Source organism: Podarcis erhardii (genome assembly GCF_964252035.2).
Source record: "Podarcis erhardii genome assembly, chromosome: 12".
Taxonomy (NCBI): domain Eukaryota; kingdom Metazoa; phylum Chordata; class Lepidosauria; order Squamata; family Lacertidae; genus Podarcis; species Podarcis erhardii.
Genome location: NC_138513.1, coordinates 37,044,937 through 37,065,949, shown reverse-complemented (window position 1 = coordinate 37,065,949; position 21,013 = coordinate 37,044,937). Strand labels below are relative to the sequence as shown.

Genomic DNA, 21,013 nt, shown 5'->3' with positions numbered 1-21,013 from the left:
ACAAACACTGGCTCCCTCAGCCCAAAAGCGAGATGAGCACTGCACCCCATAGTCACATTTGACTATGGTCCAGGGGTCCTTTACCTTTTTACCAATGAGAAGCCCACAAGCAGGATCTGAGCATAACAGCTCTCTCCTCTTCTGCTGTTTCCAGCAACTAGTATAAAGATGCATAATGCCTCTGACAGTGGAGGGAGAACTGTCAGGGCTGGTAGCCACTGATAGCTCTATCCTCCACAATCTCTCATGTATTAATTGGAATTGTCTTTGAGCAAAGAGTTAGAGGCAACTGACCTCAAGCTTCATTTGTCAAATATCCCCTTTCCCTTTCCGATGTTTGTGTCGTTGGGAGTTATCTTGAGGGGCTGGGATGCAATTATGCCGTTTCCTTTCTATAGTGCCCTAAACTATGGGGGGTTTGGGGGAAGAATTGTGAAAGCTGTTAGGAGGCAGCTTGTTTCTACTAAGCATATAAAGGGAGACTAGGGCTGCAATTCTGTACCCAATTACCTGGGAGTAAACCCTACTGAACGCTGTGGAGCCTGCTTCTGAGTAAGTTTGCATAGGGTTGTGCGGTAAATTTCTGTTTGCTGTCATAGTAAGTTTCTGCAAAACGGTGAAATATGAGATGCCCTAATTGGCACCACCTCAAGCAAGCTAGACTGGTAATCTTTCCACATAGCTGGGCAATGCCAGAAAATGTGACAGCTTAAGAGCCTCTTGTTTGTTCAGGCTGAATTTGCATAGAAGAAAAGGTACACAGCAGCTACAGCTTAACAATGTAGGTTTGGAAAGTTTCACTTGCCTGGTTTTCTATGGAGAGTAATGATAGCCTCAAAGTGATCTGGCAGGAAAGCTCTTGTAGACAGGAAGCTAGTGTCACTCTCCTGCTCCCCCAAGTTGTGAGTGTTAGAACTTTAAAATATCTGTGGATAGATTAACTATTAAGAGGTGAACTAATGAGATATTTATTTACGGGACTGTTCTCATTTCCTTCAGTAATGACCTGGGTCCTCCCCCACCAAAAAAACCCCTCTGTGTTCCCGTCCACTCCCCCATTGCCCCCATATCATATTCATTCCAAGTTTAGAACATTTTATCATTCTTAATTTTGTTGCTGCTTTTAAAGAATCCAGATACTATATTAGACTTGCTGAAATCTTGCTCATGTGAATGGATCCAGTGGGTCTTAATTTCAAGTAAATCTGTTCAAGGTTGCACCGCTAGGCAACTTACTGTGGTGTCTCTGAAAATACACTAGCTTATTTCCAGTGTGCGTAAAGCTGTTTTGGGATTAAATTGGAATTGCCAGTTTTTATTATTATTATTATTGCACTTTCTGCTTCAAAATCTTATGCAGATTTTGATCATGCGGCCTTCTAAGTTTCCGTCCTTAATGTGCATGTGCACACAAACACAGTCCTTGGTGGCTCAGAACAATCACTCCCCCCATTCAATGATCTCCTTTTTATACCAATAGTTCAGCGCCATAAGACCAAAGCCTTTGAACATACTGTGTTTGATCCAGACTGCTTGCCACACTTTAGTCCAATTTAAATCAAATGACTTGTTAAGTAGTGAGTAACTTGTTGCATAGATTTACGTAGGACTAAAGCAGGGGAAGCTAACTCATGGGCTGTTTCCAGCCTCCCAAGCTGTTTTTTTTTGATCCCCTAGGATCCACCAAATTACCATATTTTTTGTTCTACAAGACTCACTTTTTTCCTCCTAAAAAGTAAGGGAAAACGTGGGTGCATCTTAATGGAGCGAATGCAGGCTGCGCAGCTATCCCAGAAGCCAGAACAGCAAGAGGGATTGCTGCTTTCACTGTGCAGCGATCCCTCTTGCTGTTCTGGCTTCTGAGATTCAGAATTTTTTTTTTCTTGTTTTCCTCCTCCAAAAATTAGGTGAGTCTTGTGGTCTGGTGCGTCTTATAGAGCGAAAAATACGGTGACCCTTTTAAATTAATTATTTTAAAAAATATATTAAAATTTGACTTCTCCTATGGACCCACCTATATGACACCATGACATCAAAAGCTTTTTTTGTGGCCTCTAGACCCCTCCAAAACATTTAATTAATCTTGGCTCAATGCAGCCGTCAGTCCCCCAAAAATGTCAGCTGCCCCTTGCCTAAAGGAAGGCTGACTGTTTGGATCCAACCCATTGTGTTTGCAGTGTCCTTGAGTAGAAGGGGCACAGGCCAAGATCCAAACAACTACTTGTGGCACCACCAAGCGCATGAGCACACTTGGTGGGATTGTTTTTTTTAACTTTCCCTGTTTCGTACAGCAAATCCCCATTCTCCCAGGAGAGAAAGTTAGAAAGTCCCCTTAGTTTCAGAAGTGGTTTCCCACATGACACGGAGAGCCACTGTTTGGATAAGCTTAATGGTGAATGGGCACACAGAAGGGTGCTGTTCTTTGGATCTCAGCCCCTGTATAATCACCTGCATTCCATCCATAATACAGGAAATGCTTTGAAGAATGGTCCAGTGTGAAGATGGGAAGACACTTTTGAGAAATTATTTATAATGGGGTTTTAAAATGTAGTCTAGGCGCCAACTTTTCTAACAGCATATGCTTCGTGAAAAAGGTTTGGCTGATTTTGAACTGTGAATTATAGCATTGTCTTCACTTTGGAAATGTGTAATGACAAACCATCTCTTGCCTAAACTGTTCCTGTATAGATTCTTATTGTAAACTGTACGCTATGTCAACTTTTTTACCTTCTCTATTGTAGCCTGGCCTTTTTACTACCTATTTTTTATCTTCATTGGAATCACTTGATTACGAAATGATTATGTTTGTATTAAAAAGTTGTAGAAAGCATGTTGCTTTGGAGTATGTCTCTTTTCTGCTGTTGGTAACTGGGCACTTATTCCTGAAGAAACAGGGATAAATGGTAATGTCCCCCCCCCCGAGGGCTGATCCATTGACCTATTACAAGGGAGCACTTTGGAGTATCAGCCTTCCTTTTCTGGTGCGTTTTCTCAGGGAAATCTCTCATGAACCATCCTGAAAATATCCCATGGTGCACTAAACTCTTCCTGATGCAACCCTTCCTACAGATCACAACACAAGACTTGTTTTGCTATATATTACATTCTTTAGGGCAGGGGTGTCAAACTCAAATTCATCGGGGGCCGCATCAGCAGTTTGGTCACCCTCAAAGGGGCCGGTTGTATCTATAGGACTCAATATGCGCTCAATATAAAAACAAGTGGAGGTTTCCTGTGTAGAACGGCCGGCGCCGCTAGAGGGCAGACGTTCTCTGGCTTGTAGGCTGCCGCGGCTTTCTTGTGTCCCAAAAAAAAAAAAAAGCGAGAAAAAAAGGTGAAGGCTGGCGGCCGGCGGCAGCTACACAGGCCACATGACGAGGTCTGGCGGGCCGGATTCGGCCCGCGGGCCTTGTGTTTGACACCCGTGCTTTAGGGTCACAAAAAGTGTTAGATCAGGCTTCTTGACTGGAAGCTTCAAGGTTGTATTTCTGGTGCATCCTATGCAAAGAAAAATGTGGGTGATATCTAAACATGCAGAGCAAAAAAAGTATGCTTGACAGAAACAAGACATTAAAACTTCCAGGCACGCAGGACGTAATCTGTTTTCTAGGTATGCTCCACCAGCTATAGTGCAGCCTGCATTTTTATGTAATCCCTGCATAGTGCTTCGTACGCTGCTTGTTGTTCTTGCTCTATGGATTATTCCCCCCCCCCCTTCAACCAAGCTTGTCGAAGATACAGTGGTACCTCGGGTTAAGTACTTAATTTGTTCTGGAGGTCCATACTTAACCTGAAACTGTTCTTAACCTGAAGCACCACTTTAGCTAATGGGGCCTCCAGCTGCTGCCACACTACTGGAGCCCGATTTCTGTTCTTATCCTGATGCAAAGTTCTTAACCTGAAGCACTATTTCTGGGTTAGTGGAGTCTGTAACCTGAAGCGTATGTAACCTGAAGCGTATGTAACCCGAGGTACAACTGTACATTCCTGCTGTTGGTACATTTTATTTTTATTGAAAAAAATTACTAATTACATTCTGTTTCTCCAAGGAGTGCACATAAGGTTCTGCCACCCCTGTCTATCCTCACAACAAGAAGGTAGGCTAGATAGAAGGGTTGGCCCAAGTTCACCCAGTGTGCATCATGGCTAAACTTGGATTTCCATCTGGCTCTTCCTGGTCTAAGTCAGACATTCTACTACATTGGCTCAAGTGATTTTTCTAAAGTATTCTGCTGTTGTTTAAAGCAGTTAGACAGTCTTCACTGTGAACTGTTGTGTTACGTTGGTATCTTTGTATGCCACCTTGCTCAGGTAAAACAGGAAAGGTGTAAAGTGCAGGTTTAATTTATAACCATTGTGTTCTTTATTCAGTATTAATTTGCTCAGCACTGCATTTTTGTCCATTTCTAAGTTTAATATAAGGTTTGGAAGCCTGCTGGATTATTCTTGTAAGCAAGGCCACCTGTTGACATTGCTGTGAACCCAATGCCAATTTGGCTCGTGATATTTTTGGGATGCTGCACAATTAGATGATTGGGGTGAGATGTGGGAGCTAGGATTAATCTTGACTTCTCTACTGAAAATGTACTTTAAACTCTGGAATAGTCATCAGTTCTTTGGCCATTCCCTAAATATGTCATATGGATTCAGAGCTGCTTTGGCAGCCATACTCGGAAGTCTCATGTTCCCCACCTTAGTAGAGCCCAGAGTTAGCTATATGCTGCGTCTTTGAGCTAAAGCAGGGAGGCACTTATTTGCAGGATATCCCCGACACCTTTACTGGAATACTGCAAGCAGGGCCATAGCTAGGGGGGTGGTGAGGTGGGCCCCCGCCAGGGGTGCAGGCGTTTGGGGGGGCACAAAATCTGCTAAAAGCAAGTTTATAAATATAAATATTGATTGTTGCCTTATAAGAAATGGTTTTAAATAGAGGGCGAATTGAATTGGAGGGTGGAAGTGGAGGAGATGCAGAAAGAAGAACTAATTTGTCCGTGGGGGGGGGGGGCAATCTGGATGGTTCTGTCAGGGGTGCAAGATCAACTAGCTATGGGTCTGACTGCAAGGCTCTCAAGAGACTACTGATTCCACATATTCTCCAACGGCTGTTGAATTTCCCCTTTACTTTTCTCTACCTTGTTTTGTTTTTCTCCATTAACCAGCTTTTTCTCGCCATGTCCTATTATCGCGCTTGCATGTTCTGTTTCGCTTAGGCACCTGAGCAGCTGCTTCTTTTTAAGTAATTTTTAATATAAAAGATGGAGATGACGATGATAAATTAAACCCTTGCTTTGAGGGAAAATGGGGTTGTTTTTGCTTACAGTTTGTGTAGCCCGAGTCTGCCAAGAGCACAATTACTTTGATGTCATGCATGATAAACTGCTGTGCATGCAGTATTAATGACGGTTTTCCGTGAGCCTGTAGCACTAATGGCCAGTCTTCTGCACCCTTGCTCTGGCCTCTGATCATGCAAAAGCAAGTCACCAACAGACAGCATATCACATGAACCATCTCTGGTTACCTAGAGCCTTTTTGAAAGGCGTACTTCTATTCATGCATTGTCCTGTTTTTTCTCTGACTAATAGTGCTAGCAACTTAACAGCATAAATTACTTGACTGATCTTTAATTAAACATTCCAGAATCCCCACCCCAAACTGCCCACCTTGTTATCCTGAAACAGCAATGAGATGCTGTCAGGCTGTGAAATGAAAGCACTGGGTTAAATGCTTACTCCCAAGTAAGCAAGCATAGGATTTTGCTGCAAGCCCCACTGAGTTATACAGGACTTGCTATCAGCTAAACCGTTTTAGATTATCTTGTGGAAAGGTTCGAACCCTTTTGCAGATTTGTTTATTCAAATATTTCCACTCCACTGTTTCCTGTAGATTTGCAAAGTGGATAAAAACATTAAAAGCTCAATGAAACAAAATAAAACACACAATTTCACATAAACACACCAGAGACCGGGAGAATAACCTGCAATGATAATGTTAAGACCATCTAGGACTCAAAAGTGCTCTGGAAGGGAATTTTCCTAAATTGGTAACTGAAGGTCATGAAGTTAATCCTCACTGAGGGGCATTCTATTAGCTTGCTGCTACCCTAGAAAGAAGATATTGTCCAATGTATTGCAGTCAGACAACAGGGGAATACAAAACAACAAACCTTCAGCAATAGAATCCCTATAAACCGAAATAGCATGTTGAACACTGAAATAATGAAACAATAAAACTTGCTGCTTCTTTTTTTACATAGCTGCCATAAGAATTCCCCATGAACTGCTCATTTGCACAAAATAAGATTTGATTGTATTTAACTGGAGTCTTCCAGCCAAAAGAGCTGATCTTCACAGAGACCAAAATTAACTATGAATAATGCCAAGCAACACACTATCAAAACTGAAAACTAGTCGGTTTTGTCTAACAGGTATGGATATGGAAGCGAGTGGTGTTTTTGAGGTATAAAATTTATTTAAAATTATTTTGTCATGAATAAAAATACTTAAAAACAGAAGAAACACTAGGACACAAAGGAAACTCTGTTTCACTTCTGAAGACATATTCACAGTAAGCCAGTAAAAACATAAATTATCAAATGCCTTTTCTCACACCGGGAGCCAAAAGCCAGGAAAGGCAGAGATAAGCAAGAGACTTTGCATGTATAACTTAATATAAAGCAGCTGCTGGTCTATGATAAAAATGTAGCATTTTCCAGCTGCAGATGAAAGGAAGCACAGTAAATTTCCCACCTTCAACCTTTATATGCAGGTCCCAGTTCAGATCACTCAGGTAGCTTGAGTACTATCAACATGAAGAGAGGGGAGCTCGCTCCTACCAAATCGTGGCATAGAATAATCATTTTTACATTTACACCCCACTTTTCCTTCAAGGAGCTCAATGCAGAATACAGTACACGGTTCTCCATCACCCTCTGCATTTTATCCTCACAACAATCCTGTGAGGTAGGTTAGGCTGAGGGAAAACATCTGGTCACCCAGATCATGGCTAAGAATTTCAATCCTGGTTTCCCCTTGTTTGCAGAAAGAAAGAAAAAACAGATTCCCTAATACAAGAATCTTGGTATTAAGACAATGCAGTATAGAGACTGCTGGTACTAACAATCTGGACAAATGAATATGAGGAGTGTAAGACCAGAGCCATCTGGTGGTCAGCTCACTTAGTAAGAGGTTTCAGGAGTCATTACAAAAGCAAGTCCTCAAGAACATCACCAGAACAAAATTCCATCTTACATACATTTGCTGTCTGTTAGCCTAATGAAATCCTCAGTTTGGTGTGCATCGTAAGTGCCAAAAGTTTCACACAGCAGCATCTGAAAAAGAAACAGAGAATGACTAGAATAAACTTGTCAAGCAAATTACAGACACAATTTATATAGCTGCTCCATAACATGAATTTTCTAGGCAAGCTCACAAAACAATTTCATCCAATGAAAGAGGAGAGAGCTTTGTAAATATTTGGGACATGAAGATGTAATCGTAAATTTGTCACATACTTAAGAGGGCAAGGGGTGACTTGGAACCAGCCAATATCCATTCTGTCTGCATTGATGCCTCTACGAGACCCCATCTCTCAAATGTAGATGTGATATCAACCTATATACATAAAAATGTAAGGCTGTCATCACACTGCAGTTTGCGTGATCTTCGGCAGGCAACTATGCCAATTCCAGTGTGGCAACAAAAGAGCAGGCAGGCAGATGAGTGAAGAAGCAATGCAGCTGGTGAGAGGCCCAGTCAAGCTGTTTAAACAGAAGGTGGGAGGTGCTTCAGAGAGCAGTTGGCCAAACCATACTCTGAAATGCTTCTCCTCTACTTTAAAAGAGGGCAGGTGTTTGGGCGACCTAGAAGGAAAGGGGCAGGTTTGGGTGAGCTGTGAGGAAATAGGTGAAGGGGTACATTGGTAAACGGAGTTGATGCATAGATAGTATTGGTGTGGGCGAGAAAGAGGTGGGCAAAGGGATTGACAGGTAGGGTTGGCACATGGAGCGAGCAGGTGTAGGAGCTTCTAGTAAATATTTTTAAATGCTGAACTACTGTATTTTTTGCTCTATAAGACGCACCAGACCATAAGACACACCTAGTTTTTGGAGGAGGAAAACAAGAAAAAAAATATTCTGAAACCCAGAAGCCAGAACAGCAAGAGGGACCTGGCTTCTGGGATAGCCTCTTGCTGTTCTGGCTTCTGGGATAGCCGCACGAAGCCTCTTGAGGGCAGCGGAATGAAGGCTCCTCCTGCCCTCAAGAGGCTTTGCATGGCAAAGCCAGGACAGCAAGAGGGATCGCTGCGCAGCAATCCCTCTTGCTGTCCTTGCTTATGGGATAGCCGCACGTAGCCTCTTCCGGGCAGCAGGATAAAGGCTCCCCCAAGAGCCGCACTCCCTTTAAAGAGCGTGCGTGTGGCTCTTGGGGGCTTTTCCCCAAGGAGGGAGAAGGGCAGCCCTTCTCCCTCCTCAGGGAAAAGCCCCCAAGAGCCGCACACACACTCCACGGGGCTCTTTAAAGGGAGCGCTGCACAGAGCCTCCTGCCTACATTCGCTCCATAAGACGCACACACATTTCCCCTTACTTTTTAGGAGGGAAAAGTGTGTCTTATAGAGCGAAAAATACAGTATATACAAACAGTACCAAACCAGAAGATTTTTGTCTTAATTTTTAAAAAATATAGACATGAACAGGGAGAAATTAATACAGAATGAGAGTGCAAATGTTCAGGCATGAGTAAAAACATTTTTGAATGTAAGCAAGTGTTTTCAAATGTTTTTATCCTTGATAAAGGTCACCAGCTAAATTATAGTTAACTGTGAGTGTTTATTTAAAATATTTTATTCCATCTGCTCAAAGTTTCTAATGAGCAGGTACACCTTTTTTTTTAATTCACTCCTTTATATAATAAGTCATTTATTGAAGGGATGGCATGAATAAAATCAGAGATGTCTGCACAAGAGATGGAATTTTATAGGTACCAAGCTTATGCTTAGCAGGCCAAGAATATCTTACAATGAAGGGAGCCAATGGAGGAAGCTCTAGTGGTGTCAGTCTGCAGTATAATTTAAATGTGAGCTGGCTTGGGTCAAACATATTGCTGAGTTATTTGTTGAACCTTGCAACTATCTAGGTCCCTCTGGCTTTGTGACACAGTTTACAAGAGTTTACAAGGCTGTTTCTTATGTCCGAGACAATCCATGATGCTACTGACAGGTTGGGGGAGGACAATGTCTTGGGTAGAATCACTTTATCTTTCTTGTCTAAGAGGCTCCTGCTTGTCATCCTCACCTACGCTCAGACAGTTCTGCCGATGGACCACCAATTGTTCATTCCATGTTTAAATAATGCAAGTTAGATGTGGTTGGTGCAATTTAATTGATTAGATACCTACCTGTTGACTGAGTGACGCAAGAGACTTTGTAGGATAGCCATATACTTAAGAGACACAGAAATGAAGCTAAGAAGCCAAATACCTGTTAAAAACAAAACAAAAAGAGCCATGTGATAACTAAACCTTCCAGTATAGAGAATCCAATTATACCCTAAACCAACATTTAAGACTTATCCACTAAGGATTCTGTTCACCTGCATGCATCCAATTGACATATCCTATCCAGGATTTAAAAAAAAAAAAAAATGGACGCAGGTGGTGCTGTGGGTTAAGCCAAAGAGCCTAGGGCTTGCCAATCGGAAGGTTGGCGGTTCGAATCCCCACGACGGGGTGAGCTCCCGTTGCTCAGTTCCTGCTCCTGTCAACCTAGCAGTTTGAAAGCACGTCAAAGTGCAAGTACATAAATAGGTACCGCTCCGGCAGGAAGGTAAACGGTGTTTCCGTGCGCTGCTCTGGTTTGCCAGAAGCGGCTTAGTCATGCTGGCCACATGACCCGGAAGCTGTACGCTGGCTCCCTTGGCCAATAAAGCGAGATGAGCACCACAACCCCAGAGTCGTCCGTGACTGGACTTAACTGTCAGGGGTCCCTTTACCCCTTCAGGATAAATTAGGCTTCTAGTTTAACGTGCTGTTTCATGAACTCTGTTGGACTCTGTTGCCAGTTTATTATGCAGCCAAAAGAGTGGCCATTAGCAGCTACAACCCAGAAACTCTGAAATCTGCATGACCCCAATGGCCCCATGATGTAGCCATATAGTGCGGAATCTGGCTGCAGAGGCAGAGTTTTAGAGAACCTAATTATAATTTTAAATGGGCAAAGTTTACACAGCCCTTGTTATTGCAGGCGAAAGTCTAGTACTTGGTTGTCAAGCTTAATCCATTCTGGGAGTCCATTTGACTCCCAGAACAGTTCAAAAACCAAGGCGCAGCTTCTGATTGGCTGCAGGAGCTTCCTGCACTCAGTCGGAAGCTGCATCGGACATTCGGCTTTCAAAAAACTTTCGCAAACCGGAACACTCACTTCCGGGTTTGTGGTGTTTGGGAGCCAATTTGTTCGGTAGCCAAGCCATTCGACAACCCAGCTTACTACTGTAATGTGAGGACCAGGGACATGGCCAAATGGAGATGTCTCCTCCACAGATTCCATTGACTTCAAGAAGATAAAAAGGGGGGAGGGGTATCTTTAGTTTTGACGGACGGGCCAAGCTTTTAATCACAATTTATTTCCCCAGTGCACTCCAGTCACAGTGATTTTGAGAAGGTATGTTGCAGTAAACTTGTGAGCTGTATGTCTCCGAGTTTCGACTGCGATAGCAAGATGTAAGGAGCAGAATTAGACGGCTGAGGTGACCTGCTTCTTTCCCAGTTGCTCTTCCTAACAGACAATCACAAATCCTAGTCCTTTCTTTTTTTTCATTGGGGGGGGGGTACTTCCAGGAAGTGTGGGAAGGGAAAATATATTATGACTGCAATTTGAATAAGGTAAAGGCACCTAGCATGACAGCCCCTGAACCTAGTTGTCTGAAATTAGGCAGAGCTCATTCCCCCAGAAGGAGTGTCCATATCTGCAACTTGCATCCAATTTTGGCAGAAAATAAAGTTAGAAGCTTCTTTAACAATTCCCCCCTTTTTGTAAATGTGGCAGGCTCAATCCACTCCAGAGGAGCTCCTTTGTCTGCATATTTCTTCCACTTAAGTGAAAAGGGGGGGTATAACTATTTTTAGATTTCCCGTTGAAGTCAATGGGACTGAAACCGAGCTTCAAATTTAAAAGATCTGATTCTCATGCAAATAACAAAACTGAAACAACAGAGAGCGGATCCAAAACAGATCGGGCTGCTTCCAAACGATACAGATACAAGACGAATCTAGCGGTTGCCGCACACCCCTAGTAAAAAAAAGTGAAGCACCGTATTTTTCGCTCTATAAGACGCACCAGACCATAAGACACACCTAGTTTTTGGAAGAGGAAAACAAGAAAAAAAATTATTCTGACAGGACAGCCAGCGGGATCGCTGCGCAGCGATCCCGCTGGCTGTCCTGGCTTATGGGATAGCCGCGTGCAGCCTCTCCCGGGCAAGGGGGCCCTTCATCCCCTGCCCAGGAGATGCTGTGCGCAGCTAAGGCTCCCCCAAGAGCTGTGCTCCATTTAAAGAGCGCACGGAGTGTGTGTGTGGCTCTTGGGGGGCTTTTCCCTGAGGAGGGAGAAGGGCAGCCCTTCTCCCTTCTCGGGGAAAAGCCCCCAAGAGACACACGCTCCACACGGCTCTTTAAAGGGAGCACTGAGCAAAGACTCCGGCCTGCATTCGCTCCATAAGATACACACACATTTCCCCTTACTTTTTAGGAGAGGAAAAGTGCGTCTTAAAGAGCAAAAAATGCGGTAATAAGAAGATCCAGTAATGGATGAGAACAGGTAAAATGGTAGGATACGGCAAACTTCAAGACTTCCTTTGGCTGACAGTACAAAAACATTGTACCTTTGTACAGTCGTACCTTGGAAGTCAAACACCTTGAGAGTCGAACATTTTGGCTCTCGATTGCAGCAAACCCGGAAGTGAGTATTCCAGTTTGCAAACGTTCTTTGGAACCTGAATGTCTGCTGTGGGTTGGTTTCTGAATGTTTTAGAAGTTGAACGGACTTCCGGGACGGATTTAGTTCGACTTCCAAGATACCACTGTATGTATACAAGGTTTTGTCAAAGGCCCTCCAACACTCAACCCAACCAGGATACACAGCACAAACAAGGAACAAATCCTGACTTGCGGTATAGACTGCAGCTCTACCTTACATGCATACAAAGAGTAATTATGCAGAAAAAACCTGGAATCTGCATTAAAATCAGACCCCAGCAGTAACAATGTAAAAGCAATTCCTTGTCAATTGGGGGGGGGGGAGTAGCCTCACCGCTCCAGCTGTAAGACTTGCTAACCCAGAGCTTCTGGCCGCCACCACCACCGATCCAATGAGAAGAAGGGTGGTACCTATTAGGTAATGGAGAAACTCCTGAAAAGAAACAAGCAGAGAACAATTTTGAAGGCAACCCAATAAAAGGAGCATTTCAATGTGGCACAACACTGCCAAACCAACAAGATTCTTTTGCTTTAAATCACCTGTGAAAAAGGAAACATGGGACTGCCGTCCCTGGCCCAAATCGCATTTCCTGAAGGAAAGACAAGGTTCTGCTGAAACAGATAAGGTTGCTATCCCTTGCTTTTCCCACTCCCCGCCAAAACAAACAAACAAACAAGTTCTTTTCGAGATTGCACAATAGGTAACCGTAAGAGAGATGCTGTAGACTTGCTGGTGCATGTTATTGATCAGGCAAGCATAACTCCCAAACAGAAAGGCAAAGCCTTATTGACCTCTGAGGGTTCTGCTTGCTTCCTTTCCTCACTTTTAGTGTGCATCTGTGGCCAAATTCTCATTCTCTCTTTAGGCTTTGGAATACACGGGGATCCTTTTTTGCACCTTAAATCATAGTGTGAGTGCGGCATGATTTGCAACTTTGCTTTCTGAAGCAGCATTCATATCCGCTATCACTTTCATTTCAAGAAATGAACCAACTTTTCTTTATTCCTCTGGTGTGAGCTTCTTGGGGCATAAGGTTAAGGATAAATAAATTCACAACAGATGCATGTTCTAACTCTCAGCTTAATACTGGGGCTGTGCACACGAAGACACCTGCACGTGGATTCAATGCCACTTTGAGCTCCTGCAAGGAAAAGTGGCATATAAAACTATAAGAATACATACACCAGATTTTAAAGCCTTTAACAGAGATGCTGCAACTACATTTCCAAACGAGGGATAAAGGTAAAGGTAAAGGGACCCCTGACCATTAGGTCCAGTCGTGACCGACTCTGGGGTTGTGCGCTCATCTCGCTCTATAGGCCGAGGGAGCCGACGTTTGTCCGCAGACAGCTTCCGGATCATGTTGCCAGCTCCCCTAAGCCACTTGGAGCAGCACATGGAAACTCCGTTTACCTTCCCGCCAGAGCAGTACCTATTTATCTACTTGCACTTTGACGTGCTTTTGAACTGCTAGGTTGGCAGGAGCAGGGACTGAGCAACGGGAGCTAACCCCATCACGGGGATTTGAACCGCCGACCTTCTGATCGGCAAGTCCTAGGCTCTGTGGTTTAACCCACAGCGCCACTAAAAAGCAGATTATAGAATCGCATGTCTTACGGCTACTGCGGAAAGTTAGCATATCACAGACGTGGGTCTAGTCTCCACACACCCATCCTACTTTTTGATCTGCAAAGAAGAAGCATTTCAAAACTGATAAGCATTTCTAAAGTGGTACAGTGGTGGTCCCAGGAGGTTTGAACTACGTGATATTTCTGAAACTGGGACTTTACAGTACAATAGGAAAGTGATAATGTCACCAATACACCTCTCTCTGTCTTTCCCAGAAAGACCCGAACTGCATGAGATGTTGTTTTTATTCTCTTGGGTACTAATTAGAGCAAACTCTAACACATAGTTTCCTCTGCTACTTTGCACTCCTTTGCCCCTCCATGTGCTATGAAGATTCTGGAGCAAATTTTCCAATTGTCTGACCTCCCCCATGGGAGAGGGCCTGCAGCAGTTGACTCTTGTACCTGAATAGCAAGTCAGAGAGACAGAGCAGACTCATCTCTCCAGTGGATGCTGTATGCAGCGATAGCAGCAGAGAAAGTAAAGGTAAAGGGACCCCTGACCATTAGGTCTAGTCGTGACCGACTCTGGGGTTGCTCATCTTGCTTAATTTGCCGAGGGAGCCGGCGTTTGTCCTCAGACAGCTTCCGGGTCATGTGGCCAGCATGACTAAGCAACTTCTGGCGAACCAGAGCAGCACATGGAAACACCATTTACCTTCCCGCCGGAGTGGTACCTATTTATCTACTTGCACTTTGACATGGCAGGAGCAGGGACTGAGCAACGGGAGCTCACCCCGTCACAGGGATTTGAACCGCCGACCTTCTGATCGACAAGTCCTAGGCTCTGTAGTTTAACCCACAGCGCCACCTACGTCCCAGCAACTGGGTCAAATCAGGAATAGGGAAATGCCATCGTCATGCATGTATAGTCTTCGACCATCTGCAGTAGCTGAAACATCGTGGCAGCTGAGCAGCATAGCTGACACACATGCATCCCCTCTAACTTGCTTGTTGCAAATGCAGATTGCAGAGCCCATCACATTTTAGGACAGCTAGGAGTCACGGGAATCCTGCCGTTTCAAAAGGGCCGGAAAGTGTGCTGGGGAAAACCTGAGGTTCCTCTTTATGTTCTGATAATGTAATTTTTCTTACTGTGAAAACTGATGACTGGGAGCTTATCACTTAAGATTTAATTCTCTTTAAGTTTGGACTTTGCTTAGAGCTCACTGTCACATTTTATGGCTTTTTGGCCCCACTGTCTTACTAATGTTTTTATTGGGGGGGGGAGTTTTTGTTTGTCTTTAGAGGTGCCATGGGCCAATTTATTAAAAGCAACTTGTGCCCCCCCCCCCAGAAATTAAAAACAAAAGCGATTTTAACTATGAGCAGGAACTTACTGCAAGTGGCCAGTTGATGCAGGTCAGCATTCGGTAAATTCTGAAGATATAGACGACGTAGAAAATGAAGATCATAACTAAGTCAAACATGGAGATAATTTTGAAGTAGGTATATGTACTGTGACCGGCCACTGGCGAAGCAATGATGCAAATAAATCCGATCAGGAGCAATAGCTGAAAGGCAAGAGACAAAAGAGGGTGAGCGAACAGGAAAGCAAAAGAAACAAACTCCAAAGTTCCAACTCGCAGCAAAATGCTCAAAATGAAAAAAGAAAAGAAAAGAAAAACCACTTCTTGAAGAGTCAAACAGAGGAAAACAATTCCAACTAAAGTAACAATAATACAGTGGTGCCTCGCAAGACGAAATTAATCCGTTCTCTTCGTCTAGCGGTTTTTTCGTCTTGCGAAGCAAGCCCATTGACGGCTTATCGGCTTAGCGCTATTAGCGGCTTAGCGGATAAGCGGCTTAGAAAAAGGGGGGGGGAGGGGAAAAAACCAGCAGGAACTCGCAAGACATTTTCGTCTTGCGAAGCAAGCCCATAGGGAAATTCGTTTTGCGAAGCGCCTCCAAAACGGAAAACCCTTTCGTCTAGCGGGTTCTCCGCCTTGCGAGGCATTCGTCTTGCGGGGCAACACTGTAAAAGTTTAGATTACAAAAATATATTGGGGGAGGGAATACACTGGGGTACAATCCTAAGCAAACTTACAGCATGCAACTCAGTTTGAAGTCAGTGGAACTTCGGTGTAAATGTTTGTTGGGTTCAAGCTGCCAAGAAAGAGGGCAGGTTTGTAAAGACGGCAACAGTTACAGTGGTACCTCGGGTTACATACGCTTCAGGTTACAGACTCCGCTAATCCAGAAATAGTACCACAGGTTAAGAACTTTGCTTCAGGATGAGAACAGAAATCGTGCTGCCGTGGCACGGCGGCAGTGGGAGGCCCCATTTGCTAAAGTGGTGCTTCAGGTTAAGAACGGACCTCTGGAATGAATTAAGTACTTAACCCGAGGTACCACTGTACTACTGTTTTGCTAAGTGGGGGCTTAGGTCATCAGCAAACAGTGATCCAGAACACAATGGCTGCATGGTAACACTATGTCTCATTCTAGACTAAAAGAGGAAAACCTTGCATTTAAGAATAATTTACAGTTGATTTAAATATAAAAACACCACATTTAGTCCTGTATCCTCTCTCCACAAGAGCCAACTAGATTGCCTGTAAGAAGCCTGCAATGTGGACCAGAACTCAACAGCACCTTCCCCTCCTCTTGTGCTACCCAGCAATTATATCCAAAAACCCACAACCTCCACTACAGTGCTCGGGTTACAGATGCTTCAGGTTACATACTCCGCTAACCCTGAAATAGTACCTCAGGTTAAGAACTTTGCCTCAGGATGAGAACAGAAATCGTGCTCCGGCAGCGCAGTGGCCCCATTAGCTAAAGTGGTGCTAAAGAACAGTTTCAGGTTAAGAATGGACCTCCGAAAGAAATTAAGTACTTAACCCGAGGTACCACTGTACACATACGATTCCTTAAGCTTCAAAATTCCAAGATCCTCCACATTTAGAGACATCCAGCCATTTACAGTGGTGCCCCGCTAGATGAATGCCTCGCAAGACGGAAAACCCGCTAGACGAAAGGGTTTTCCGTTTTGGAGGTGCTTCACAAAATGAATTTCCTATGGGCTTGCTCCGCAAGACGAAAATGTCTTGCGAGTTCCTGCGGGTTTCCCCCCCCTCCCCCCTTTTTCTAAGCCGCTTATCTGCTTATCCGCTAAGCCAATAAGCCGCTAAAAGCCGCTAATAGCGCTAATCCGCTAAACCGTCAATGGGCTTGCTTCGCAAGACGGAAAAACCGCTAGACGAAGAGACTCGCAGAACGGATTCTTTTCGTCTTGCGAGGCACCACTGTACACACTTCAGAAGCTGCCAATCTTTCTGGGCCTATGAGTACATTTGCAAACCAGAGAAACTGTTCTGGGCACCATGTACATAATCAGAACACAGATGCAACACACAAATACTGTACACTTATTCTTCACCTGCCAGACATTCCATTTAACAGCTGCAAATGACTATGTCTTTCAAAACTAATCTCAGCATGGCAGGTGGGGGAGGACAGGACCCCATAGGTGCTGGGGAAGGCATTTGCATTTGATACTGGGAAGGTTAGCAAGCGCTACAACCAATGAAGGTGCTTCTGATTAGCTGCATTCTGGCATTATGCAACTCAACATTACATAGAATATGCAAACAGGGACGAGCATGCTACCTCTGCCCCCATCACTGTATAAGAGTTGGAAGGCAAAGTGTCTGCAGTTAAGGCATTGTGCTCCTATAGATTCCTCACAAGATGCAGAATACTGGAGAAATCCAGGCTCTACACTGCCATGGGAAGTTTCCATTAAGTACCAGAGGTCCCTCACTGCAGATGGGTGTCCTCCAACTCGTGCAAGGTGACAGGGACGGGTGGAACAGAAGTGGCGCTTTCCTCCCCATCCACATATTCTGCTTACTCATCCATATAATGCCTGAATTGAACTGCTCTTTCACACCAATTCAACAACCCCTCATGGAGATAAAGGATTCCACTGCACAGATGGAGATTTCAGAACCTTTGCTTCGATGAAGGGTAGCTCTTCATGCAAAAAAGGAAACCCCAGAAAATGTGGCTGTCTTCATTGTAAAGGTAAAGGTAAATGGACCCCTGACCATTAGGTCCAGCCGCGGACGACTCTGGGGTTGCGGCGCTCATCTTGCTTTATTGGCTGAGGAAGCCGATGTACAGCTTCCAGGTCATGTGGCCAGCATGACTAAGCTGCTTCTGGCGAACCAGAGCAGCACACGGAAATGCCGTTTACCTTCCCACCGGAGTGGTACCTATTTATCTACTTGCACTGGTGTGCTTTTGAACTGCTAGGTTGCCAGGCGCTGGGACCAAGCAATGAGAGCTCACCCCGTTGCGAGGATTCAAACCACCGACCTTCTGATCAGCAAGTCCTAGGCTCTGTGGTTTAACCCACAGCGCCACCCACGTCTCTTGTCTTCATTGAGGTGCATACAAAACCTTGATCTCCCAGAGCACACCAGTCTACCAGTTCTCAATCAATATGTATTTCTGAAATAATAATATTTAAAAATAGTACTCCTTCTAGATAAAAGTTAAGAGACCATATTCCCCCCCCTCTCTGTTAGGGGGTGTGGCGTTTGCCTCCTAGGATGGATCAAGGAAAGGGTTAAAATGGGTGTGATGTGATTGGCCAGTGAGAATGCAAGGGGGGAGTAAAAGATAGAGTGGGAGGTTTTGAAAAGTTAGTTGAGGTTTGGGAGTTGGGAGTTGACAGTGGAGGCCTGGGTGTTGGAGAAGGAAGAGGGTGGAATAGGCAGTGGGTTGGTCGAGTTGTATTGTGAGAGAGTGAGAGGAATTGTTAGGGAGTTAGATAGATAGTTGGGAATAAATCAGTTTGAAGTTGTTAGGAACTAAGATTTAAGAAACTGACAAGAGAAAAATAAACCGAAACCATACGCTTATTCCTGCACTTAGAAATAAACTTGATTATTTGTTTATGTTAACAACTGTCTGGACTCCGTGTGTCCCCGTGAGAAGCGGGGTGGTGGCAGCGAAGAAAGCAACCGCAGTGGTGGCACAGGGTCAATAGACCGTGAAACGTCCGGGGCCCTGTGTGATCGCCACAGGGGGATAATGCAATTCCACTTGAGAAATCCTCAAAAAATAATAAGGAATAAGGGAAGAGATCCTAGAAAATTCATGCACCTTCTCCAATTAAAGATGGATTCCAGTCCCCACTGTGCAATGCAACAAGTGGGTGCAAGATAAGAGATTTGATACAATAAGCCCTAACTTGACAGTTACGCATTTGAGCAGAATTCCCTTTCTAAATCTCAGGTGTCGGGGTTACCATGTGCAATACTTTCTCTAGCTTTTTTTTTTTCAAGGTTAGAGAAAGTAGTTGACAGTAAAACACTTCAATTCCCAGGGTCTTCTTTGAACAGGAAACACATTTTTTGTGTCTTCCTGTTTTGACTCAACTGAATCTGCTATTCCTAGTTCTTTACAATGCTACTCAAATCACAGCAAATCTTTCAATATTTATAGAGCCCTCCTTTTTTAAGAAACAAGCAAACAAGAATGCCATACTGAATTGGTTTTACATTTTGAAACCTTTGAGGAAATTCAGCTGCAACTGAAATAGAGAGCCCTCACATGGGGAAAAGATTACAGCAAAAATGTGTCTTTTTCTAGCAAGAGATGATTTTTAATGCAGTCTTTTCAGAGCTAGCCTCCAAACTAAAAAAGACAAAGGGTTTAACAAACTTGAGCTTTAATCCTGTCATGTCCTAAAAAAATCTTAAATTGACATGTTTTCAATTCATATGCAGATGCAAAGCTTCCCCTTATTATTATTTTTTTCAGATCTAGAAGAGAACCATGCACAACAAACACCAACAAAGGTAAAGGGCTGGATCCAAATGTGCCCTTTCACTAGTGGAAATACTCCTCCACTCACGAAGGAGGCTTGTTTCTGGGGGGAAAGCCTAAGAAGCGTAGCTGCCCTACCTGTGCCCCAAGGTACTTAATTTATCAAACAGTTACGGCAAGCTTGTAGGTCTGAGTCCTTTGTGGTTCTTCCAGGGCATCTAAGCGGCGCTATTAGAAGTGCGCGCGGAGGGAAGAAAGAGGCAGAGAGGAGACGAGAGTTGCAAGACGAGGAAAACGGGAAGGAAGGAAGGAAGGAGGCAGAAGGGAAAGCAGTCAGTGGCGTAGCGTGGGGGGTGCAGGGGGGGCCGGCCGCACCGGGCGCAACATCTGGGGTTAGGGCAAATCCATGGGTTAGGGGGCGCAAATCCACGGGTTAGGGGGCGCAAATTACTTGCCTTGCCCCGGGTGCTGACAACCCACGCTACGCCACTGAAAGCAGTAAGTGGAGGGAGGCAGGCAGGCAGGCAGCTGAGCCGTCGGAAAGGCTGAGAAGAGCAGACCCGACTCCATGGCCGCGGAGGAAGTCACTGGCGGAGCGCAAAAGACGACGGAAAGCAAACTTTTGTTGAGTTTCTGGTCCATGGTCTCTCCCGCCTTCGGAGGCGCAGATACAGCTCCTCGCCACGGACGCACGAGGGAGTCTAGGTACGCCTCTGCGTAAATATAGCTAGTCACAGTTTCTAGGCCATCGACTTTGAAAGCAGCAGTCAGCTCAGCTTCCCTCCCACCACCCAAACAGGACTGACCAAAGGCGGAGTGGAGCGAGAACAGCGCGAAGAGCCGCGCTTCTCCTTCGCGCGCTCGACGGCGCATTGTGGCGCCCGCTGTTCCTGGACAGAGAGGGGCGCGCGGGCGGGAGCGACACGTGCAAGAAGCCCTCGGCCTCTCATTGGAGCGCCAGATTTAGGCCACGTCGTCCTCCCTTGAGGGGGGAGGAAAAAAAGGCGCGCGGCAAAACAAGCTCCACAACTGTGGAGAAGGAACCCGGACCCCGGAATCCGTGGACCACCCGCCTCGGCCCCCTTACCATCTGGGCCACTTTGAGCAAGGCGGAGCAAGAGCCCGCGTAGCCTCTGTCCAGCACCCCGGAGTCCGGCCCCGAGGCCGAAGGCGCCGCCGAGGACGTCGACGCGCCGCCACCGCCGCCGCTGCTGGCGTCGGTGCGGACCACCTGCAGCCCGCGAGACATCTTAGCGGGCGAGGAGACGGCGCGGCCGGCCCTTCCCTCACGCGCTCTTCTTCCTCCTCCTCAGCGCTGCTAGGACCGCTATGGGGCTCCGGAGGCGGGACAGGGCGGGGTTGGGCTGGGCTGGCTGGCTGGCTGGCTGCAGCGCCTCTCGGCACAGCTGGAGCGGGGCGGAGAGGACGAGCGAGGCTCCGGCGCCCCTGCGTCTCTTCCACCAGGCGGCCTGCTGGAAATCTGTGGCGCGCGTCCTGAAGAGGGAAGGTGGGCCTCGGCGGCGGCCGCCTGAGACAAGAGCTGTTTCCTAAAGGGACGGCGGGGGTGTCAAGCCAGAGCTTTAGCCGGGACAGCGGGGCTCGGCTGCAGGGGACAAGGAGGGACCCAAATCCTCTT

The 21,013-nt window shown here is 45.5% G+C and overlaps 1 protein-coding gene across 1 annotated transcript; it reads right to left on the bottom strand.

Annotated features, from left to right (window-relative positions):
• Positions 1-6,446: 6,446 nt before the first annotated feature.
• Positions 6,447-20,712, bottom strand: CMTM7 (CKLF like MARVEL transmembrane domain containing 7). Its single transcript, XM_081833988.1, has 5 exons — positions 20,465-20,712; positions 14,937-15,110; positions 12,302-12,400; positions 9,394-9,475; positions 6,447-7,327 (listed from the first exon to the last, which is right to left on the bottom strand). The coding sequence occupies exons 1-5, from the start codon at positions 20,624-20,626 to the stop codon at positions 7,314-7,316; spliced, it is 531 nt and encodes a 176-aa protein (XP_081690114.1). The 5' UTR covers positions 20,627-20,712; the 3' UTR covers positions 6,447-7,313.
• Between the last annotated feature and the right edge of the window lie 301 nt (positions 20,713-21,013).